The sequence below is a fragment of the Entelurus aequoreus genome, linkage group LG05 (assembly GCF_033978785.1).
Source record: "Entelurus aequoreus isolate RoL-2023_Sb linkage group LG05, RoL_Eaeq_v1.1, whole genome shotgun sequence".
In the NCBI taxonomy this organism is placed as follows: domain Eukaryota; kingdom Metazoa; phylum Chordata; class Actinopteri; order Syngnathiformes; family Syngnathidae; genus Entelurus; species Entelurus aequoreus.
Window position 1 is genome coordinate 59,669,462 of NC_084735.1, and position 24,584 is coordinate 59,694,045.

The 24,584-nt window shown below is 41.9% G+C and overlaps 1 protein-coding gene across 2 annotated transcripts in view; it reads left to right on the forward strand.

The window, feature by feature from the left end:
• The window catches only part of atp2a3 (ATPase sarcoplasmic/endoplasmic reticulum Ca2+ transporting 3), a 170,955-nt gene that overhangs the window by 59,830 nt on the left and 86,541 nt on the right, over window positions 1–24,584 (forward strand). For both annotated transcript variants that reach the window (XM_062048490.1, XM_062048489.1), the window contains exons 2-5: window positions 5,152–5,169; window positions 8,664–8,746; window positions 18,473–18,577; window positions 20,353–20,491. In XM_062048490.1, coding sequence (XP_061904474.1) covers window positions 5,152–5,169; window positions 8,664–8,746; window positions 18,473–18,577; window positions 20,353–20,491 — 345 coding nt within the window. The remainder of the gene's footprint in view (window positions 1–5,151; window positions 5,170–8,663; window positions 8,747–18,472; window positions 18,578–20,352; window positions 20,492–24,584) is intronic.

Below are 24,584 nucleotides of genomic sequence, written 5' to 3' on the forward strand. Positions count from 1 at the left end.
TGCACTGTAGTTGACTTGCTTGAGACTACTCCCTGCTGTGAGATGTTACTTCATATTGCACCACTTGTAGGAATATAAATGCTTATACAAAATGTCATTTTGAAAATTTTTCTTTACACCGATTTCGTATACTACCGATAAGAGTACACATGGATACCAGGTTTTGATAAACTTCAGCTGCTTTCCCATTTTACTATCACTAAATATTATCAAACTGGCTATATACATCCATCCATCCATCCATCCATCCATCCTCTTCCACTTATCCGAGGTTGGGTCGCGGGGGCAGCAGCCTAAGCAGGGAAGCCCAGACTTCCCTCTCCCCAGCCACTTCGTCCAGCTCTTCCCGGGGGATCCCGAGGCGTTCCCAGGCCAGCCGGGAGACATAGTCTTCCCAACGTGTCCTGGGTCTTCCCCGTGGCCTCTTACTGGTCGGACGTGCCCTAAACACCTTCCTAGGGAGGCGTTCGGGTGGCATCCTGACCAGATGCCCGAACTACCTCATCTGGCTCCTCTCGATGTGGAGGAGCAGTGGCTTTACGTTGAGCTCCCCCCGGATGACAGAGCTTCTCACCCTATCTCTAAGGGAGAGACCCGCCACCCGGCGGAGGAAACTCATTTCGGTCGCTTGTACCCGTGATCTTGTCCTTTCGGTCATAACCCAAAGCTCATGACCATAGGTGAGGATGGGAACGTAGATCGACCGGTAGATTGAGAGCTTTGCCTTGCGGCTCAGCTCCTTCTTCACCACAACAGACCGATACAGCGTCCGCATTACTGAAGACGACGCACCGACCCGACTGTAGATCTCACGATCCACTCTTCCCTCACTCGTGAACAAGACTCCGAGGTACTTGAACTCCTCCACTTGGAGCAAGATCTCCCCCCCAACCCGGAGATGGCACTCCACCCTTTTCCGGGCGAGAACCATGGACTCTGACTTGGAGGTGCTGATTCTCATCCCAGTCGCTTCACACTCAGCTGCGAACCGATCCAGTGAGAGCTGAAGATCCTGGCCAGATGAAGCCATCAGGACCACATCATCTGCAAAAAGCAGAGACCTAATCCTGCATCCACCAAACCGGATCCCCTCAACGCCTTGACTGCGCCTAGAAATTCTGTCCATAAAAGTTATGAACAGAATCGGTGACAAAGGGCAGCCTTGGCGGAGTCCAACTCTCACTGGAAACGTGTCCGACTTACTGCCGGCAATGCGGACCAAGCTCTGACACTGATCATACAGGGAGCGGACCGCCACAATCAGACAGTCCGATACCCCATACTCTCTGAGCACTCCCCACAGGACTTCCCGAGGGACACGGTCGAATGCCTTCTCCAAGTCCACAAAACACATGTAGACTGGTTGGGCAAACTCCCATGCACCCTCAAGGACCCTGCCGAGAGTATAGAGCTGGTCCACAGTTCCACGACCAGGACGAAAACCACACTGTTCCTCCTGAATCCGAGGTTCGACTATCCGGCGTAGCCTCCTCTCCAGCACACCTGAATAGACCTTACCGGGAAGGCTGAGGAGTGTGATCCCACGATAGTTAGAACACACCCTCCGGTTCCCCTTCTTAAAGAGAGGAACCACCACCCCGGTCTGCCAATCCAGAGGTACCGCCCCCGATGTCCACGCGATGCTGCAGAGTCTTGTCAACCAAGACAGCCCCACAGCATCCAGAGCCTTAAGGAACTCCGGGCGGATCTCATCCACCCCCGGGGCCTTGCCACCGAGGAGATTTTTAACTACCTCAGCAACTTCAGCCCCAGAAATAGGAGAGCCCACCACAGATTCCCCAGGCACTGCTTCCTCATAGGAAGACATGTTGGTGGGATTGAGGAGGTCTTCGAAGTATTCCCTCCACCGATCCACAACATCCGCAGTCGAGGTCAGCAGAACACCATCCTCACCATACACGGTGTTGATAGTGCACTGCTTCCCCTTCCTGAGGCGGCGGATGGTGGTCCAGAATCGCTTCGAAGCCGTCCGGAAGTCGTTTTCCATGGCTTCCCCGAACTCCTCCCATGTCCGAGTTTTTGCCTCCGCGACCGCTGAAGCCGCACACCACTTGGCCTGTCGGTACCTGTCCGCTGCCTCAGGAGTCCTATGAGCCAAAAGAACCCGATAGGACTCCTTCTTCAGCTTGACGGCATCCCTCACCGCCAGTGTCCACCAACGGGTTCTAGGATTGCCGCCACGACAGGCACCAACTACCTTGCGGCCACAGCTCCAATCAGCCGCCTCGACAATAGAGGTGCGGAACATGGTCCACTCGGACTCAATGTCCAGCACCTCCCTCGTGACATGTTCAAAGTTCTTCCGGAGGTGGGAATTGGAACTCTCTCTGACAGGACTCTGCCAGACGTTCCCAGCAAACCCTCACAATGCGTTTGGGCCTGCCAGGTCTGTCCGGCATCCTCCCCCACCATCGCAGCCAACTCACCACCAGGTGGTGATCGGTAGAAAGCTCCGCCCCTCTCTTTACCCGAGTGTCCAAAACATGAGGCCGCAAATCCGATGACACAACTACAAAGTCGATCATGGAACTGCGGCCCAGGGTGTCCTGGTGCCAAGTGCACATATGGACACCCTTATGCTTGAACATGGTGTTCGTTATGGACAATCCGTGATGGGCACAAAAGTCCAATAACAAAACACCACTCGGGTTCAGATCCGGGTGGCCATTCTTACCAATCACGCCTCTCCAGGTTTCACTGTCGTTGCCAATATGAGCGTTGAAGTCCCCCAGTAGAACGAGGGAATCACCCGGGGGAGCACCCTCAAGTACTCCCTCGAGTGAATCCAAAAAGGGTGGGTACTCTGAGCTGCTGTTTGGCGCTTAGCGCAAACAACAGTCAGGACCCGTCCCCCCACCCGAAGGCGGAGGGAAGCTACCCTCTCGTCCACCGGGTTGAACTCCAACATGCAGGTTCTGAGCCGGGGGGCAACAAGAATTGCCACCCCAGCCCGTCGCCTCTCACTGCCGGCAACGCCAGAGTGGAAGAGAGTCCATCCCCTCTCGAGAGAACTGGTTCCGGAGCCCTTGCTGTGCGTCGAAGTGAGTCCGACTATATCTAGCCGGAACTTCTCCACCTCGCGCACTAGCTCAGGCTCCTTACCCCCCAGCGAGGTGACGTTCCACGTCCCAAGAGCTAGCTTCTGTAGCCGAGGATCGGACCGCCAAGTGCCCTGCCTTCGGCTTCCGCCCAGCTCACATTGCACCCGACCTCTATGGCCCCTGCTATGGGTGGTGAGCCCATTGGAGGGGGGACCCACGTTACCTCTTCGGGCTGTGCCCGGCCGGGCCCCATGGGGACAGGCTCGGCCACCAGGCGCTCGCCGTCGTGCCCCAACTCCGGGCCTGGCTCCAGAGGGGGGCCCCGGTGACCCGCGTCCGGGCGAGGGAAATCTGAGTCTCGGTTCTTGTATTTCCATAGAAGTCTTCGAGCTGCTCTTTGTCTGATCCCTCACCTAGGACCTGTTTGTCTTGGGAGACCCTACCAGGGGGCATGGAAGCCCCCGGACAACATAGCTCCTAGGATCATTGGGACACGCAAACTCCTCTACCACGGTAAGGTGGCAGCTCAGAGAGGAGGCATTATTATTATATTATTTTTTATTATAATTATGATGATTATATTATTATTATGCCCCAGTGAAAGTTTGCCTTAATGCGGGCAGACTGTAGGTAAGAACATCCATACTGTGAATACAGTATGTTCTGTCACATGGCTGTACATACTATCGTGGTTGAGGTATCCATTAAATGTTGCACTAACATAGATATAGTTTAGCTATGTTTGAAACTAAATTGTACCAAAGCTATTCAAAGTATAGAACTGTTACCATCTCATTTCCATGTTAATCAACTAGCTAACAAAAACACAACCTTGGAATCACATTAGATTACTTTTTTGTTATTATATTTATTTTTCTGCATGTCACAAACTGACTTCTAGGATTTGGTTTTTGGAAGGAAGACTGCAGCCTGGCATAACACTGCTCTCCCTTTCCAGCTCCATCCCTCACATAGTCACGTTTCATTGGTGTGTCGCAAGTGCTGCTGAAAACATGTTACTTATTTGCACAGCTCATTCAAAGTGTACTGTAATAAATACTACACATCATTTTTATTTATACTGTATGTCAGTTTTTTCATCAGACATCAATTCTTTAGTTGCGCTTTACTTGGACTCGACAAGCAAAAGATGGAACTGTGGTGACAAAAAGCAACAAGACTTGTGTTCTACAAAACATTTCTGCTCGTGACTCACATGTGGTGGGTGTTGTAATCCAATACTCAAACTGTAGAAGAAAAAAAACACAACAACAAAAAAAAATTATGTGTGAGAAAACCATACCAGGCTTTGAGTGTTTTACTGATATAACTGATAGTGGAGCAGATTACTGAATAAATGTTTCATTTGGTTGTACAAGCACCAAATTTCCCGGCTTTTGCCATCCTAATCACGTCCGTTGTGTCCTTGAGCAAGACACTTCACCCTTGCTCCTGATGGGTCATGGTTAGGGCCTTGCATGGCAGCTCCTGCCATCAGTGTGTGAATGTGGAAATAGTGTCAAAGCGCTTTGAGTAACCTGAAGGTAGAAAAGCGCTATACAAGTATAACCCATTTTGCATGTGCTCCAGGACCTATGATACCAGAAAAGTACTCATGATGAAAAACAAAGCCGTCATTTTTCAAGATGGCTGGTTTTTGAAGTGGTTTTAAACCATGTTGGAGGTAGATGTTTATGGAATAATTGTATGTTGGTGTTCTACACATAAACATATGTTTTGACTATGAAAAATCAAATTCTTCATTTACAAAATCGTAATTATTTATAACTAGAAGGATTTGACAGGAATTAAATGCCAAAACACAAATTACTATCCAGCATAGAGGCATGCACAGTTACTGTAGTTACATCTAAGATGTGATGACAGACCATAACAGTTTTTAACATTTAATCAAAATGAAGCATCATTTATTTGTATGTACATCTACCAGTCAGACTACATTCAGTAAAAATATGAATCTAATAACTATAAAAATGTGAAACTATGAACTAACATTTTCTTTGTACCCCAACAACCTCCTTGTTTGTCTCCGCCTACTCCTTGGTGACTTCTTTGGTGACCTCTCCAGAACTCCCAGCTGAAGAAGGTAAATATGAATTTGTCCCAATCAGCTGATTTTGCCTGAAAAAAATTCTGAAAATATTAGTTTTGATAAACTTCAGCTGCTTTCCCATTTTACTATCACTAAATATTATCAAACTGGCTATATCCATCCATCCATCCATCCATCTTCTTCCACTTATCCGAGGTTGGGTCGCGGGGGCAGCAGCCTAAGCAGGGAAGCCCAGACTCTCCTCTCCCCAGCCACTTCGTCCAGCTCTTCCCAGGGGATCCCGAGGCGTTCCCAGGCCAGCCGGGAAACAGTCTTCCCAACGTGTCCTGGGTCTTCCCCGTGGCCTCCTACCGGTCGGACGTGCCCTAAACACCTCCATAGGGAGGCGTTCGGGTGGCATCCTGACCAGATGCCGAACCACCTCATCTGGCTCCTCTCGATGTGGAGGAGCAGCGGCTTTACTTTGAGCTCCTCCCGGATGGCAGAGCTTCTCACCCTATCTCTAAGGGAGAGCCCCGCCACCCGGCGGAGGAAACTCATTTCGGCCGCTTGTACCCGTGATCTTGTCCTTTCGGTCATGACCATAGGTGAGGATGGGAACGTAGATCAACCGGTAAATTGAGAGCTTTGCCTTCTGGCTCAGCTCCTTCTTCACCACAACGGATCGATATAGCGTCCGCATTACTGAAGACACTGCACCGATCTGCTTGTCGATCTCACAATCCACTCTTCCCCCACTCGTGAACAAGACTCCGAGGTACTTGAACTCCTCCACTTGGGGCAGGGTCTCCTCCATCCCGTGAGAGCTGAAGATCCTGGCCAGATGAAGCCATCAGGACCACATCATCTGCAAAAAGCAGAGACCTAATCCTGCAGCCACCAAACCGGATCCCCTCAACGCCCTGACTGAGCCTACAAATTCTGTCCATAAAAGTTATGAACAGAATCGGTGACAAATACAAACTGGCTATATATATTTTTTAATCGGATGAATCAAAGTTAAAAAAAAAGTTAATGATGATTAGTTACAATTAGCGATGTATATCTAGTACCATATTTTTTGGTACCGGTTCCTAATTGAGTCGGTCCAGATTCTGGACAAATGATACGGATATCGGTATGTTTTTTATCCAGCTGATCGTCGTAATTATGACACGCTGTCACATTGACTTCAGCTGCTGCAGCTACGCATATAAAATCAGCTTGGCATAACCACAAATAAGAAGCATACAAATTTGTAACTCAACAATATTTCCTTATTAACGTCACGCACACTAATAGAAGTTAGTGTCAGTTTGAAGTGAACGTGCTTTGCTCACGACCGACGCTACCTCCCTTCATCCTATCCATCCAATAATCCACAGGCCTATATTAATTCTCTCAAGTGAAAGAAAAATGTAAGTAATACAATAATCCATGAAGTTGCTTTGAAGCAATAAAGCCTCCGCTGACAGGTCCATCTCTAGTCGCCTTCTGACGTCACCTCCTTTGCTCTGCGTCTGCGTGGGATCAAAACACACCTTGCTAAAAAGGGGAACTGCACTTTTTTTTGGAATTTTGCCTATCATTCACAATCATTAGGAAATACATGACAGATGGATTTTTTTTAATGCATTCTAACTTGTAAATAAAAGTCCGCTTACAGCAAAGCCAATGGGAGGTCCTCTATACCACCCATAAAACCCAATAAATAACCATCTAAAAACCGCCAACAATACTCTAACTACATTTCGTCACTTGAATATTATCCAAGTATTAGTGATATTGTTATTATAAGCGCTAACGCAGACCATCTATTCATAACGGCGCCGTGATCACTATCGTGTTTGCCGATGTTTACATCATTGAGTGGTCTGCTGTTCATGTTCATATTATGCTCCCCGGAAGTTTAATGTAGATCATTCCTTTCATCTGGATAGAAAAAGACTGAGAATGTATTCCGACAAGTTGGTACATTTTGACAGCCAAATTAGACCCGTAAATGGCGATAGCGACACAAAAAGATGCTTGGTTTCACCCCCCATCTAAATGGGAAAATATGAACATCCTAGCAGTTGGCATTCTAGTGACAGCAGACCGTCTACAGTAAGTAATGTTTTATTATGTTTGTTGGCTCTCATAAAGTATGCAGTGAGTAATAATCAGTGATGTTAAAAAAAATGTAACGTTGTGATGCGTTTTTGACATTATTGCGCTGCGTATGCTTCAAATTATCAGAATACGTAAATATCAAATGTTATTACAAATGTGCCCGTTACTACATTACATAAGTGTGTATATAAAACCTTGATTGAGGTGTTTGGATGTTTTTTATGGGCTTTATAGGCAAGCAGGAGTGGCTCCCATTAGCTCTGTTGTAAGCGGACTTTTGATCAAATTTATTTAATACTGTATTTAGAATGCATTAAAAAAAAAATACGTCCGTCGTCATGTCTTTCATAATGATTGTGAACCATAAGCAAAATTCCAATAAAATTGCAGTTCCCCTTTAAATGTGTTTTGTTTTTTGTTTTTTTAAATATATACTAACCAAGACACTTGCAAATGTGTTAGCATATTGGCTAATGCTAACGACACTAGCTTGATTACTTTACGATAGCACGTACAAATACATGTATAAACACTCCTACAGACATCACATGGACCGTTTTAGTACGTATGAATTGTTTTAGTATATTGTCAAACTTACAAATGTTGCTTGAAGTAATGACTGAAGAATCATTTCGAGCAGAAACGCTATAGACAAATATTAGCCAAAACAGGATATACTTCCAGTTCAGGCATAAAACAGGACGTACATCTTCAACCCCCAGCACGTGCAGTGAGCAAACTTGTCTTAAAGATGGCACCATTGCACAAACAATAACACACTTTTTAAGTGTCCCTGTCTGTGTTTTATGAAAACTATTTGTTGAATACAAAATAAGGCCATTAACAAAGAAAAATCCCCAAATTAGCCGCACCGTTTTATAAGCCGCAGGGTTCAAAGCTTAAGTAAAAAGTAGTGGTTTATAGTCTGGAAAATACAGTTTATCTAACATACTTTAGCTTTATTAACATTATTATTTATATTTATATAGTTACATACTGAATATTAAGATTATGATGTGTATTTAACATACTGTATGTTTATTAACATTTTATATGTATATATCTATCATATTTTGTCTTTATGAACGTTATTATATATATTTAACATACTGTATGTTTATTAACTTTATATTTAACATACTAAACATTTTTAACATTATGATATATATTAAATAATGTGTTTGTATTAACATCATGAATATGTATTTACATTCTGTATGTTTGTTAACCTCTCCAAATTAGATGAAAATTCCAGTAAAGATAAAACATACACTGTAATCTAATATGATTGAGTTTTTGACTTATAGTCTTGTTTTGCTATGTTGTGTATTATTTCCTGTCACTCATTTTTTGTGTATTCCATTTCCTTTTGGTTTTTTTGTATGTATAGTGTTACAAGATATGTAGTCCATAACGGTGTTTGCATTTGGTTATAGGAAAGTCTCTGTGGGAGTTGGTGGTGGAGCAGTTTGAAAACCTTCTCGTCAGGATCCTGCTTTTTGCTGCTTGTATCTCCTTCGTGAGTATTTATCTACTTAATGAGTGGTCTTCATGATAAACTGATATCAACTTTACTCTACATTTAGATGCAAGCTCTCTAACTGCTCAGATATAAAGTGGAAATGTGTGGTTTTTCATCCCACATTGATCCACTTTTAGTGAGTCCTTTTAAAAACACAACTATCCATCAAAGTCATACCTGACTTGTGTAGGTAGAGGAGGGTTGTCTACATATGAAATATTTTTCCATCTATTATAACACAACTCTGGGTGTAGGGAGAAGAGTTCCCTCAGGAAAATTACAAATGATGACACATCCTAGCTGGTTCTGCAAATTAAACAGTGAGAAGCGAACAACCTCAACACAAAACAGTGTCATTGGCGGCAGTTAATGACACTCCACAGTGCAAAACCACTTCTAAGTCAGCAATCTTCGCCTCCACGGCGGCAAATAAGCTATGTTTCTTACAATTACACAAAAACATGCTACACTACACAATGTAAGTGGATATGCTAACCACCAGGGCCGTTGCTACGAATTGTGGGCCTCCTGAAAGAATATCAGTGAGGGACACTCTTCAATTATAATTTTCCGGTGTAATACACCCAGTTTGTTTCTTTTTTTATGATTAACAACTTTATTGTAACTCTCATCAGAAAGCCCAACGCTAGCCTTTTTGTGAGGAAATTTGCTGATGAGGTCTTTGAAGTCCAATTGTCGGCTTAGCCGATTTATAATTGTAAGCCGAGCAAGGCTATTTAGCCTATTTTGGCTTGTTGTTGATTTTTGGATAGTTTTTAACTTTCAATTTGCTGAATGCGTTTTTTCACCTGCAACAGTCACAGGTAATGTACAGAGGTTTCGGATGACAACACATCCATCCATTCATCCATCCCTTTTGAGGACTTAACCAAAAATGCTCTGAAGCTGAAGTTTATGAATAGAATTCAGCAATTTAAAGGGAGATGTGGATATGTGGCAATATGAACGTACCTCAAATGTTGCACCTTACTTACAAATTTACACTAAGATCCTGTTTGTATTTGTTTGTTAATTAATCTGATTATCTTTTAAATCCCTGATTTTCAGTATTGCAGCAAACAAGGATAGAAAGCGGGTTTGTAAGGCACAGATGATGTTATATAAAGCCAGAAATAAAACATTTTTGCGAAACAGATTTGATTATGTCTCCTCCTGGTTTACCTTTTTTTTCTGACCTCTGCAAAACGTTTATTTCGCTTGTGGCTGCCTGGAAATCCAATGGGAGCATCCATAGCTTCTGCGATGAGGGAAGCTTCTGCAAGGAAGTCATCCCATTAGTCACGATAACCTGCATTCCTTCCTTCAATGTCTCTATTTTGGCTGCTTCTTCATGTAGTGAATTTTTTCCTGACTGCAGTTATATTTCTGTCTTCAATGGACTGCAGTATTTATTACCAACAGTTTTAAAGTTTAAAAGTGTGTGAAATAACTCCTGAGACCAGTGATTTGACTTCATTAGTCAAGCTGCATCTATCACGGATGCTATCCAGGGCCTCTAAGAGTGATTGTATGTGATTTGAAACTGGCTTAATAGCCACTATGTGGGCACTCCAATGGGTTTTAGAAATGCAGTGAAGGGAGCAGCCATGCTTTTCTCTGAGAATGGCCCATCTCTCTGAGCTGGCACTAAAGATATTGTACAAGCGAATTAAACACCCAAAACATTTTGAAACGTTGCTACACGACTCTGCAACATGTACTCCAATAAATTTAGAGTATGTGATGCACATGGTGACTATGTAGCAAGTGGATTTATGTCCCTTATTTCAGCCTGGACACCTTTGACTTTTCCTGATATGTTCAAGCTATTGTCAAAGCTCTTGCCTCTGCAATCTGGAATTCCAATGTGGTGCTCCTAGTATTTTCAGTATCATCTCTGATATTTCATGGCCAGTCTTGCCACTGGATTATTGAAACTGCAAGACATGTTTAGTTACATCCCAGTGATCATATCTCAACAGAATTACATTCTGTTCTTTGTGGTATAGATCAGGAGTCGCATCACATGTTAATGAGTAATAAATTGCACATTCCCTTTCCTTCAATATTTTTTTTAAAACTATCTCCACAAAGTTCTATGAACTCATTTTGACACTCTGTTGCTTGGTGTTTTCTCCTTCACATTTCTCAGATGATCATTCAACAGAGGATCATACTTGGTTACAAGCTCTACAGAGCCAAGGACGTTACCATTCCGTACATCACCAAGCGTTTTTGTGCTCCCTCTGAGTAGTAATTTTCTGGAGGCCAGAAAAAGAGTAACATTTAATACTCTCTTTATAATAGCTTTGTTTCTGTCAACTTCAAGTTGGAGTTATTGCTGAAGATTGCTGTATGCCCTCTTTTCTTCCATGGAAGAATATCTCAGATTTTTCCAATTGAGGTAGCAGGTTTTGTGAGCCTTGCAAACTTCATGGCGAGGGAATTTGTTGTACATTCTCTATAAATTGACATCAGATCTTTTGTACCATTCTTTAGTGGTAAGTGCACGGGTTGATGATTTTTAGGCCACATGAATATAACATGCATGGCCCACATTATATTGCCTTTGCACTTTCACTGTACATTAACCAGTCTCTCTTCTGTTTTTCCCGTCCATTTGTTGAGTTTGTATAATCTAAATACTCTGTAAATTTTCTCCTGTCGGAATCCTTTGGCATTATCAAGGTCAGATTTCTCTGAGTTTTGATAATTATCTCACGCTTGAGGTCTGTGAGCCTCTGGCCATAATCCCGTGTCACATTTTAAATATTCTTCCTCCTTGTTCTCTTTTTCCTGTCTATCTGTACTTCCTGTGCTCTGACTTTCTATAGCAGTTTCATGACTGCAACAGTTTGATCTGCTTCACAATTCCCTTCACTATCTGAAGTCGCCTTGCTTTGGGAACTTGGGTCTGGCTCTGTCAACAGCAATAAAACATCCATCCTTCCATCCATCCATCTTCTTCCGCTTATCCGAGGTCGGGTCGCGGGGGCAGCAGCTTAAGCAGGGAAGCCCAGACTTCCCTCTCCCCAGCCACTTCGTCCAGCTCCTCCCGGGGGATCCCGAGGCGTTCCCAGGCCAGCCGGGAGACATAGTCTTCCCAACGTGTCCTGGGTCTTCCCCGTGGCCTCCTACCGGTCGGACGTGCCCTAAACACCTCCCTAGGGAGGCGTTCGGGTGGCATCCTGACCAGATGCCCGAACCACCTCATCTGGCTCCTCTCGATGTGGAGGAGCAGCGGCTTTACTTTGAGCTCCTCCCGGATGGCAGAGCTTCTCACCCTATCTCTAAGGGAGAGCCCCGCCACACGGCGGAGGAAACTCATTTCGGCCGCTTGTACCCGTGATCTTGTCCTTTCGGTCATAACCCAAAGCTCATGACCATAGGTGAGGATGGGAACGTAGATCGACCGGTAGATTGAGAGCTTTGCCTTTCGGCTCAGCTCCTTCTTCACCACAACGGATCGATACAGCGTCCGCATTACTGAAGACGCCGCACCGATCCGCCTGTCGATCTCACGATCCACTCTTCCCTCACTCGTGAACAAGACTCCGAGGTACTTGAACTCCTCACATCAGTGACATAAATGGAGTTATACAAAATAGTAGCATGTATTTTGCTATTATATAATTGAAATAGCCAAGATCAATGTCTTAGTCACTGACTCACTGCCAGTGTTACAACAGTTCACTAATAAACCAAAACAGCCAAGCAGTGTTGACATCACTCACTCACTATCAAAGGCATCATTGGACTGCCGGGGGTGAGTGTCTGCTCTCGGGTCGAGCACAGACAAAGCAGCCACTGCTGATTGTGGCGGAGCAAAACAAAGTTTTATTGTTCTATTATACATATTGCAATCATTAAATGTTATTTTTCATGGAAAAAGGCAGTACTAACTTATTATTGGACAACATCTAAATGGGCTTCTTAGCACCATAGTTCTAGGTGGAATGCTACACTTTCTTAGACAAAAATATTTTTTAACTATTCAAAAGTCAGTGTGAATTGTCCAAAATTAATAGATTAATAATAGTTTTGAGAAAATAATACAATTAAAATGACGCAATATGTTAACAGATACATCATCAGCCAATTAGGAGCCTTTGCAACCCGTTTTGAAACAGTTCAATTGTCATTTATATACCAAATAATTATGGCTGTCAAGTGATTCATTTTTTTAAACCAGATTACTCACACTTTAAACCTGTGATTAATCATGCTTAATCACAGGTTATTATTTGCTAGCATAAATACAATTTGCTGAAGAAAATACCCCAATATTTGGGTACAAATGCAATTTTGTCGTCAGAATGTCATACAGGAACGTTTTTAAATGTTTTACTGAACTGCAAGTCATTAATTTGCTCAAAACTTGGTGAAAAATTAAGTGCACATTTTGAAAGTCTTTGTAGTTTGCAATAATTTTGCAACCAAGGTACAGTTACTAATCAATAACGTAATAAACACACTCATAAACAACTTGACATAGTGCACCATTTACTCTTCTTTAGTTTAAACAGTGTGTGAATGTGAATGTTGTCTGTCTATCTGTGTTGGCCCTGCGATGAGGGGGCGACTTGTCCAGGGTGTACCCCGCCTTCCGCCCGATTGTAGCTGAGATAGGCTCCAGCGACCCCAAAAGGGACAAGCGGTAGAAAATGGATGGATGGATGGATAGTTTAAACAGTTGTTGAAACAAACAAGTTTGTTTACCTTTTTCAGATGACAATGCAGATCTCATGTTTTTGGCACAATGCGACCCAAGCGGATTACTTACAGATGTACAACGTTCCAGGAAGCAGGATAAATTCACATTCGGTCTGTAGTTCCAATTAATGCTCTGGTTTGTGTAGTACATTTGGTTCATCTATGCTGTAATTGTGCTGCTCCAAGGTATTGTACGACAAACCAGCTGTGGCGATTTTATTGGCATCTTCTTGCAGGACTCGGTCTTTACAGATCTTAGATGTCCTACACGCGGTGGCTGTCCGTTTAGGAAATGCAGAGTCGGCCCAAGCATCCATGGGGCCCAAAGCAAAATTTGATTTTGGGGCCTTCTATTTCTGATTTTTGGGCCTTTTATTTTTCCCAATAATATTGATTGTTGATCTTTTGTCTGCATCATCCTATTGTTAGCCTGGCATGCCTTCACATATGACATGTCATTTATGTACATGGGGGTGGCTCTGTTAAGAAAACAAATAATACCAATACAATAATAACACAAATAACAATGAATGAATGATGTCCAGGGTGCCCTATATGGTTTGTAATTTCAAAATATAGTACATTCAGCTACAAGAGTGGCCGGGGGTTGAACGTTCCAAGTGATAAAACTTTGTATTTACAGTAAAAGTGTCATCTTGTGTCATCGGTCTTGTACATGTTAGTCTTAAATTACCTGTTTTTTAGCTAAATGCTGTTATTTTAAGTTTACACTCTACAAAGAGAGGACAGTCAGTTAAATTAATTGTGTGTTAAACGAACATACCCTGTTTGTTAAACATCCACAACTATCTTGGCATTTTTTCTCTTCCACTTTCTTCCTCTTTCTTGTTTCTGCATCTGTAGGATATGTCCTTTTTTGTGACATTTTGCCTCTACCTGCGCTTTGGATGCACAGTTGCAGTGCGCATGGCCACGGCAGTAGTGATGTCATCACAGCTATATAAATAAACATTGATTGATTGATTGATCACAGGTGCAGCCAGACCCTGCTGCAGAAAAGTATTTAAGGGAGAGCATTCCATTTTTTTAGGGGGGCCCCAAAAATTGATTCCTGCAGCGTGAGCTGGGACTTTTTCTGTCCACAACTGATTACTACGTGTAGGACAAACACTTTTATCCTGGTTATTGTAACTATGTGTTTGAAATTATTTCAGCCTTAATTGTTTCCAAAAAATTATGGAGTTTACCATTTTATGGTATTAATGAGATTGGAAAGGACTGTTATTGATCTGATGTTGATGTGCTAAAACAGCTACATATCATATTTACTGTTATTTGTTAATGCACATAATACATATTAATAAAGTGTTTGGATGTATTCATTACATTATGTATTCTTGGTTGCCAAAAAGTGATTCAAAGTAATATTTTGATACTGACACATCTCATCTCTGCATAAATTACTAGACTACCCTTATGAGATGCACAGATGAGATGTGTCAACTTCAAAATATTACTTTGAATCATTTTTTGGGCAAACAAGAATACTTTGATTTAATGAATACATCAGACACTTTAATTATATTAATTATGTGCATGAACAAATACAAGGTAATTTTATGTAGCTTTTAAACAAGAAAGACGTATGAGCACATCAATATTGGATCCAAAACAGTCCTTTACAATCTCATTAATATCCTAGAAATGGCCTACTCTTTCATTTTTCGGACACAACAAAGGCTTAAATAGTTTCAAACACATATCGTTACAATAACCATGCATATAAGTGTTTGTGAAGGTTTAGCGAGCAATGCATGCTCACGCAGCGGGAATAATATTTTGACTTACAGTTGTGATGTCACGATAGATGACTCTCCTGCTGATGGCATTATAGTAATACCAATCAAATGTGTCCTCTTCACTTTATCCCAGTTGTACACATAATACAATGTGGAAAATGTTAAAGCCACACATTTTAGTTTTGTTTTTGGCGGGGACTACTGACTTCCTCATCTGAAGAGGAAAAGCATTTGATGGACTAACTCCCACCCCTCTTTCAAAGTACATCGTTATAGAGCTGTGATTGGATATACCTGTACTTCGAACTTGTCCCACCCATCACCAAGATAAAATTAAATATGATTGGATTTCGTTTCTGTCAACTTTTTCGGCTCTTTTTTATACTTAACTAAATTGCATACTTGCCAACCTTGAGACCTCCGATTCCGGGAGGTGGGGGGTGGGGTGGTCGGGGGTGGGGCGGGGGAGGGGCGGTGGTGTGGTTGGGGGCGGGGCGCGGTTAAGAGGGGAGGAGTATATTTACAGCTAGAATTCACCAACTCGAGTATTTCATATATATTTCATATATATATATATATATATATATATATATATATATATATATATATATATATATATATATATGTATGAAATACTTGACTTTCAGTGAATTCTAGCTATATATCTATATATATATATATATATATATATATATATATATATATATATATATATATATATATATATATATATATATATATATATATATATATTTTTTTTTATTATACATATAAATAAAATAAATACTTCAATTTCAGTGTTCTGCAGGCTATCCAGTAGATGGCAGTATTGTCCTGTTTAAGAGTGTCACAACATTGCTGTTTACGGCAGACGAACTGCATTATGGTAGACGAAAACGTGACTGCTGTTGTTGTGTGTTGTTACCGCGCTGGGAGGACGTTAATGAAACTGCCTAACAATAAACCCACATAAGAAGCCAAGAACTCGCCCTCGATCATTCTACAGTTATAACGTGATTGGGCAGGCACGCTGTTTATATCGTGGGAAAGCGGACGTGAAAACAGACTGTCGCCGCTGTCCCCACTCAGGTCCGCATGGAGCTGGAGGGGGCGTGGCCTCCAGCTCCGGCTGAATTCCGGGAGGTTTTCGGGAGAAAATTTCTTCCGGGAGGTTTTCGGGAGAGGCGGGAGTCTCCCGGAAAACCCGGGAGGGTTGGCAAGTTAGCTAAATTGTCAGTTAATTGTGTTATTGTCTTAGTCAATGTGCCTTTGTATTTGATTAAATATCGTCCTATTTTTTCCTGCTCTGATGTAAAAAAAATATATGATAATGATCAAATAAAATAAACAGCTTCCTGCCCGTCCATGACTGTGGATGCCGGGGCTGGGTGCAGCAAGGGCAGAGCTTTGACATTTAAAGAGAGGCAGGAAGACTTACTCGACCTACATCTGCAGCAGCACTCTGTTGACCTAAAATTGTGTATTTGTACAATTTTTGATCATGTAGAAATCATCAATCAGACTCATACATGCAAAAAGTAAAAGTAATATTTTTTTGTTAAATTCTTTTGGGGGCCCCTGATTGACTGCGGGGCCCTAAGCTCTAAGCCCTAAGTTCGCTTATGGCTCTGAGCAAAGGCATATGTTTAACTTAAATGTGCTACGTTTGTTGACAACATTGAATTAGCAAACTTTGCCAGCTTAGCGTTCTCCTCCGTTTGTGGGTGTACAGTAGCTAGCATTCATGCTAGCATGTAGCTATCAGCGCGAGCAGAGCAGCACCATCAGCTGACTGGCAGCAGCCGTCACTGCTTGCTGAGGACGGTGACTGCTACTTGCTTTCACTTCAGAGTCTCCAAAACACAAAAAAGTCTCCAATATTAACAGGAACTAGTAGCTGTTTACAAAAAAGTTGGCGCCATGCTCGAGTACGTGTTCTGTTTTAAGATGGTATTTTAAACTTGATGTGCGCCGATGAGAGAAAGTTTGTCGCTGCAATGCCAAGTGACCTTAGTGGTATCCAAAGTTCTGTTTCAAAGCAAAATAGGCCACCCCTCCTCGCAATCGCAGACCGTGTAACAAATGCACGCGTTAATCTTCATTCATGTTTGATAACGCAAAAATATATTTTTATTGTTCACATGTGTTAACGTTGACAGCCATACAAATAATATATTGTGATGTATATCATTATTACAGGAGGCTGCAGTATATATTGTAATATAGATTTGAGGCCACATTGCCCATTCCTGCAATCTAATTAAGGTGTTTAAACACATTTTTAAAACGCTAATTTCAACACAATAATTACTTTTTGAAAACCAAGTGACTGCCTGCTTCCTCACCTCTGTCAAAATAATTCATATGACCAACTGCACCACACGTTTATAAGGCGAATTAGAATGAATCATTTAGTACAGCCTACTTAGTGGCCTAGTGGTTAGAGTGTCCGCTCTGTGATCGGTAGGTCTTTGCACTCAGCATCAAGGGTTGGATTTGGGGGTTAAATCACCAAAAATGATTCCCGGGCGTGGCACCGCTGCTGCCCACTGCTCCCCTTACCTTCCAGGGGGTGAACAAGGGGATGGGTAAAATGCAGAGGAGACATTTCACCACACCTAGCGTGTGTGTGACAATCATTGGTACTTTAACTTTAACTTTTTAACTTTAATAAGTGTAACTAATTGAGATTGATGCCAGGAAGTTAAAATATACACACATAGTTTCCTCATGGCCTCTGCAATAGAGCGTGCATGAGAGGTTTACATTTTTTTCATTATACACACATGTTAAAAGTGCATTTTCAATGTTGATGACGAGTATTTATTAGGGAAAATATACTCTTACTGTACTATATTTGTTAAAATATGCATTGAAGCTGTAAAGTGCGTTTTAGCGGACTACTCGATTAATCGTACAAAGTAATCGCTAGCCTCAGGCTTAAAAGTTAGACATTCGAAAACCTTCAATACTACATTTAATAAAATTTTTGTGTAATAACTGTGTAATTCTGACAGAAAACTTAAATACCCAATTCTACTTTTTATAGTCTGCAAATGTGTTTTTTTCATCCTGGAAAGATAACGATTCAAAATATATATTTGACTAATAATCAGAATGACATACAGACATACAGTATCGTGCAACATTCATTAAGTATTATCAGTAACTTTTTACACCTTGAGGCGTGTGCTTTCTATACCTTAACGCTTCAAACTTAATGCTATTGTTTACTTTTATGTTTGTCTAGGTGTTGGCTCTGTTTGAGGAGGGTGAGGAGACGGTTACCGCCTTTGTTGAGCCTGTCGTTATCCTCCTTATCCTCATTGCTAACGCCATCATTGGTGTCTGGCAGGTAAGATATACACAAGCTGTTTCATACTCTAATACTCATACAACACATACTTTCATACTTGCTATCAAATATGCACATATGACTTCACTGCATTTTTATTACTCGTGTCATACACAAAATCACAAAGTTGTATACTGTATACGTTTAAGTACATTATTAGAACATGGGTTCTTAACTTTTTTGACCCTAAGGCCCAACTTTTCTACTACACAGTGGCCACTCAAATATTAACACTGAATTAGTCATATTACTCTTGATTTTAAATGTATTCAATAATTATATCTAACCCACCTACAGTTGAACAGGATAAACCTTGTTAAATGATATGAAATCATGTGTTAATCACAAATATCTTTATCAAGGTTTAGGTCAGACTGATTACAAAAATATATACTAATCAAATATACTGCAAAAAAGCACTCATAATATCTGATGGAAAATACATTTACATAAAACTATGCAGTGCTAAATCAAATAAATTCCAACTAAATTAATATTAATATTATATTAATATATGTTTCTAAAATAAAAGTCAATACAGTTTAAGTTAAAATGAAAATATAGCTGCACCACTTAAGTCATAATTTTTGCGCTGAAGAAACTTCTCTATGACTTTAGCTCCACACTTCTTCTGTTTGTTTGAGATTGTCATTACTGTCACAAGTGGTGGAAAAGTGTATTACAACTGAGTACAGCTGCAGTCCATTCGGACCTCAGCTGAGAAATATATTTTTTGGCAGCCCTATAGATAAACACTGATGTAGAACATCCATCCATCCATCCATTTTCTACCGCTTATTCCCTTCGGGGTCGCGGGGGGCGCTGGAGCATACTTCAGTAAAAATAAAGAAATGTACAAGTAGCATTAGTGAATTTATAATGGTGCCTTTTCTCGAAAGACTCAAAGCCTTTAACCTACATATTTAAGCTACATTTAAACCAGTGTGGGTGACACTGAGAGAAAGGTGGGCAAAGTCTCTTGCCAAGGACACAAGGGCAGTGATTTGGATGGCGTAAGCTGGAATAGAACCTAGATCTCTTACGTTGCTCGCACCGCTCTACCATCTGAGCCACACTGCCCACATTCGTAGAAACTTACATAAAAAATCAATAGATGAAAAACCTACCGGCCTGCATATGTACAGTTTATAACAGCAAAAAGTATTGTTTTTTTTTCAAAATGTACAAACATTCAATAGAAGACCAACTTTAAAATAATGACCTTTTATAATAATAGTTGTAATAATAGTTATAGTAATAATAACACTTATAGTATTAACTATAGTAATTGTTATAGTAATAGTAGTAGTTATAGTATTGTTATAGTATTAGTAATAGTTATAGTAATAGTTAGATTGGTAGTAGTAGTTATAGTAATAGTTTATGAAAAAGAAGTTATAGTAATAGCAGTCGTTACAGTTATAGTAGTAGTTATAGTGATATATTAGTAGTTCTAGTTCTAGTAATTGTTATAGTAGTTGTTGTACTAAAAGTTATAGTAATAGTAATACTCACTATCGGATTGATTGGCCCATCCCTATCAAATACTACAATGAATACAAATGGATATAGCAATAGTGGAAGTTTTAGCAGAACTGCCTTTTCTTAATTAAAAACAACCACATATATACATACATAATCCATTCACAAATAATGTATGTACTGTACTGTACTATACTATTCTATGCTATACTATATCATGATTATACTACATCAATATTCATAAATATGTATTTCTGCAACTTTTCTCCAATGTGGTTGTTTTGTCTGGACAGGAGCGGAATGCAGAGAACGCTATTGAGGCTCTGAAAGAATATGAACCAGAAATGGGAAAAGTGTACCGCATGAACCGTAAGGCAGTGCAGAGAATCAAAGCCAGGGACATTGTACCAGGAGATATAGTTGAGGTAGCAGGTGAGCACTCTTCATTTTTATTCAAAACGTACGCACACACACGCACTTTGACGCCCATTCATGAGTGTGGAAATAAACACTGCAATGCCACACAACTGTATTAAATAAGAGTGTCTATGGATATTCTCATTCATCCAGGTCATTGTAATCTCAGGGCATTTAATCAATCGCAACTAGAATGTTTGGTTTGTCTTAGAAGACGTTTCGATCTAGACTAGATCTGACCACTGTATTTGGATGAGAGGCGAAATATCTTCTAAGACAAACCAAACATTAGATCTGACCAATCTAAGTCTATGAGCATGAACTGATGAAGCCGACTTGGATGAGAGGCGAAACGTTTTCTAAGATAAACCAAACAGTCCAGTTGCGATTGAGGGAATTCCCTGCGATTAAATAAGAGTCTTTCCCAGGATTTGCAGGTGCCAGGACTGCGGTCCAGTAGTGTGAGCGTGTATGCGTGTGTGCGTGTGTGTGTAACTGTGTAAAAGTAAGACTCCCCTAGTAAAAGCCCAATTTGACTTTGCACAGCTTTCCATTTTCTTTTGCTTTCCATACGCTCAGTCTCACCACCTGGACGCAGTTACATGTCTGTCAGTTCTACACAAGCGCGCGCGCGCACACGCACACACACACACACACACACACACACACACACACACACACACACACACACACACACACACACACACACACACACACACACACACACACACACACACACACACACACACACACACACACACACACACATATATAACCCACTCTGTAAACTTGCTGTGTGTGGGCAGTCTGATTTAAAAATAGCCTTGCTGTCACTCTGGTTCTGGCACGAGTGTGTGTGTGTGTTAAGTTTGCTTTGCTTTTGAAAATTCACCTTTGCTTGGACGTTGATTTTTTTTCTGATAGTGTGGAGGGTTTGGGTGAGACGACTACATGAATGTATGTAACATACATGAATTACATGCAATCTACATATAAGCCTACTTGCCAACCCTCCTGATTTTACCGGGAGACTCCCGAATTTCAGTGCCCCTCCCGAAAATCTCCCGGGGCAACCATTCTCCCGAATTTCTCCCGATTTTCACCCTGAAAACAATATTGAGGGCGTGCTGTGATTAGCGTCCTCTACAACTCTAACTCCTAACACAACTAATACAACTAATAACTAATACACAACTAACATACTCTAATTCAACTCTAACCACTAGGCCACCTACTCAGTGGCCTAGTGGTTAGAATGTCCGCCCTGAGATCGGTAGGTTGTGAGTTCAAACCCCGGCCGAGTCATACCAAAGACTATAAAAATGGGACCCATTACCTCCCTGCTTGGCACTCAGCATCAAGGGTTGGAATTGGGGGTTAAATCACCAAAAATGATTCCCGGGTGCGGCACCGCTGCTGCCCACTGCTCCCCTCACGTCCCACGGGGTGACCAAGGGGATGGGTCAAATGCAGAGGAAAAATTTTACCACACCTAGTGTGTGTGTGACAATCATTGGTACTTTAACTTTAACTTTAACTTAACCTGTCGTCGCGTCCGCTTTTTCTAAATTCAAACAGCGTGCCGGCCAAAGTCACATATTGTATGCGGCTTCTACAGACACACGTAAGTGACTGCAACACATACTTGATCAACAGCCATACAGGTCACACTGAGGGTGACCGTATAAACAACTTTAACATTGTTACAAATATGCGCCACACTGTGAACCCACACCAAACAAGAATGACAAACACATTTTGGGAGAACATTCGCACCGTAACACAACATAAACACAACAGAACAAATACCCAGAATCCCTTGCATCCCTAACTCTTCCGGGCTACAATATACACCCCCGCTACCACCAAACAACGCCCCCCAAAACCCCGCCCACCTCAACCCCGCCCCCCGCCCACACCTCAACCCCGCCCGCCCTCCCCCATCTCCCGAATTCGGAGGTCTCAAGGTTGGCAAGTATGCATATAAGTTACATATGAATTACATAAAACTTATGTATTACTTAGACATGGAGAGAGGTTTTAAGACCACAAATGATGTCATACATTCAAATGCAACACGGTATATTTAAAACAGTTAAGAATATTACTATTTTAATAATAATAATGATAATATTGATCGACGGATTTGACTTTCTGAAATTTTCTGGTTACATGGGCACTTTTTTTATTCAGTCCTTCTTCATGTGTGTTTGAGTTGATGTGACCGAAAGCACTTTGGAATTCTGGTTTGGAATTCAGGCGTCTTCCTTTACACACAACAAGAAACACAAACAAGCCCACACAAGTAGTAAAGCATGAAAACACTTCACTCTACTGCCCTCACACATCTTGTCAACACCACACGTCATCAAGCAAATCAACTGTATTGCTGCTGCAAGTTCAACTTTATTCGTTTTAACATTCAAAACTTTTATAGTCTAGATTAGGTAAACCTGCACAAGCTATTCACATCCTTCCAGGAGCTTTGACATTCATTGTCCTAATCACACAACACACACAATCCTTATCTACAATTCAATTCCCTTTGCAAATGGCCTTGGTAAGGCTGTGCTACAAACACCTCAGCAAGACCAGTACCGCAAAAGATGCCCTGAAAATCCAATCCCCTTCTTCAAGAACACCTGGGATGTTTTGACAAGATAGGGCCAGGGACTGCCGCCATGTGTGTTGGTACGCTCTATTTTGTTTGTTTCTCTACTATTTTTATGTCAAGATTTGCGGAGCTATTTTACCAGAGAAGAGCTTATGAATAAAAGGGCTGTAACTCCACCTCACATATTTCCCACTTTTCTGACGGAATCCGTGGAATTTTTGGACATTTTGGTCAAAGGTGCCCTCGCCTTTGTCGGCGCTGTGAGACGACGACACACTAGAGGAAGAAGGGCGGAGGTTCTTGTGCGTCTCCGCCAGTGCGGACCACACTTTGCTCTACGAGGCATCTTTCTCGCCAATGTGCGCTCACTGGGCAACAAAGTGGAAGAACTTCAGCTGCGAATGGGGAGGCACAGAGACTTTTATACGTCCTCTGCTTTGTGTTTCACGGAGACTAGGCTGTGTGAGCTGATACTGAGCTGTGTGCTGCAGCTGGCATGATTCCAACTCTTCAGAGCGGATCGAGACACACGTCTTTCCAGAAAAAAAAAGGTGGAAGAATTCGTTTTGATAAACAATGGCTGGTGTTCGGATGTCACAGTGAACCAAAAGTACTGCTCTCTCGAGCTGGAATATTTTGTAATTCATTGCAAAACTTTTTATTCCCCCCGCGTGTTTGCTTCATTCATTCTGATTAGTGTTTACATTCCACCGTAGGCCAATGTGCACGAAGAACAACGAACAAACCCAGACTCCTCCGTTATTGTCCTGTGATTTTAACAAAGGAAATCTCAGTCATAAACTTCCCAAGTACAAACAGTTTATTAAATGTCCCACCAGAGAGGGAAACGTTTTGGATTACTGCTACACCACATTAAGGCCATGTCTACACTAAGTCGTTTAACCCCTTAAACGAATAATTATTTAGCCTAAGCCCCGTTTCAGCCATACTAAACCATCGTTTAAGGTTCCCCTCCTCGGACAAATTTTTACACGGGTAAGTCAGCCGTGTATTTCTTGAATCTCCAGCACTGAGCTTTGTATGGACTCATTGATAATTTACAAAGTGAGTTCGGAGAGGAAGTGACGCCAGAAAGACCGCGCCCACACAGGAAGTGACGCCACAATTCTCAGACGGCAAGAGAACTTTCCGCTGTGATTCTATTTACCGAAAAACTTTGTCCCTTCCTCCCGTGGATGTGATGTGTGTGTGACTACAAATATTGCTTTATGGATGTGACTGTGAAATGGCCAGGCAGCGTGCGTGATACCAGCATCTTCGCTAACTCCACCATTAGCGCGCAGCTTAAAGATGGAACCATGCCCTCGTGTCCCAAACAACTGCTGGAAGATGAAGATCCGGTCCCTGTTTTTCTTTTGGGTGACCCAGCTTATCCCCTGACTCCATATCTTACGAAAGAATACGCCAAAGGCGGCGTCAACCCACAACAATGGTTATATATATATATACAAACCCCGTTTCCATATGAGTTGG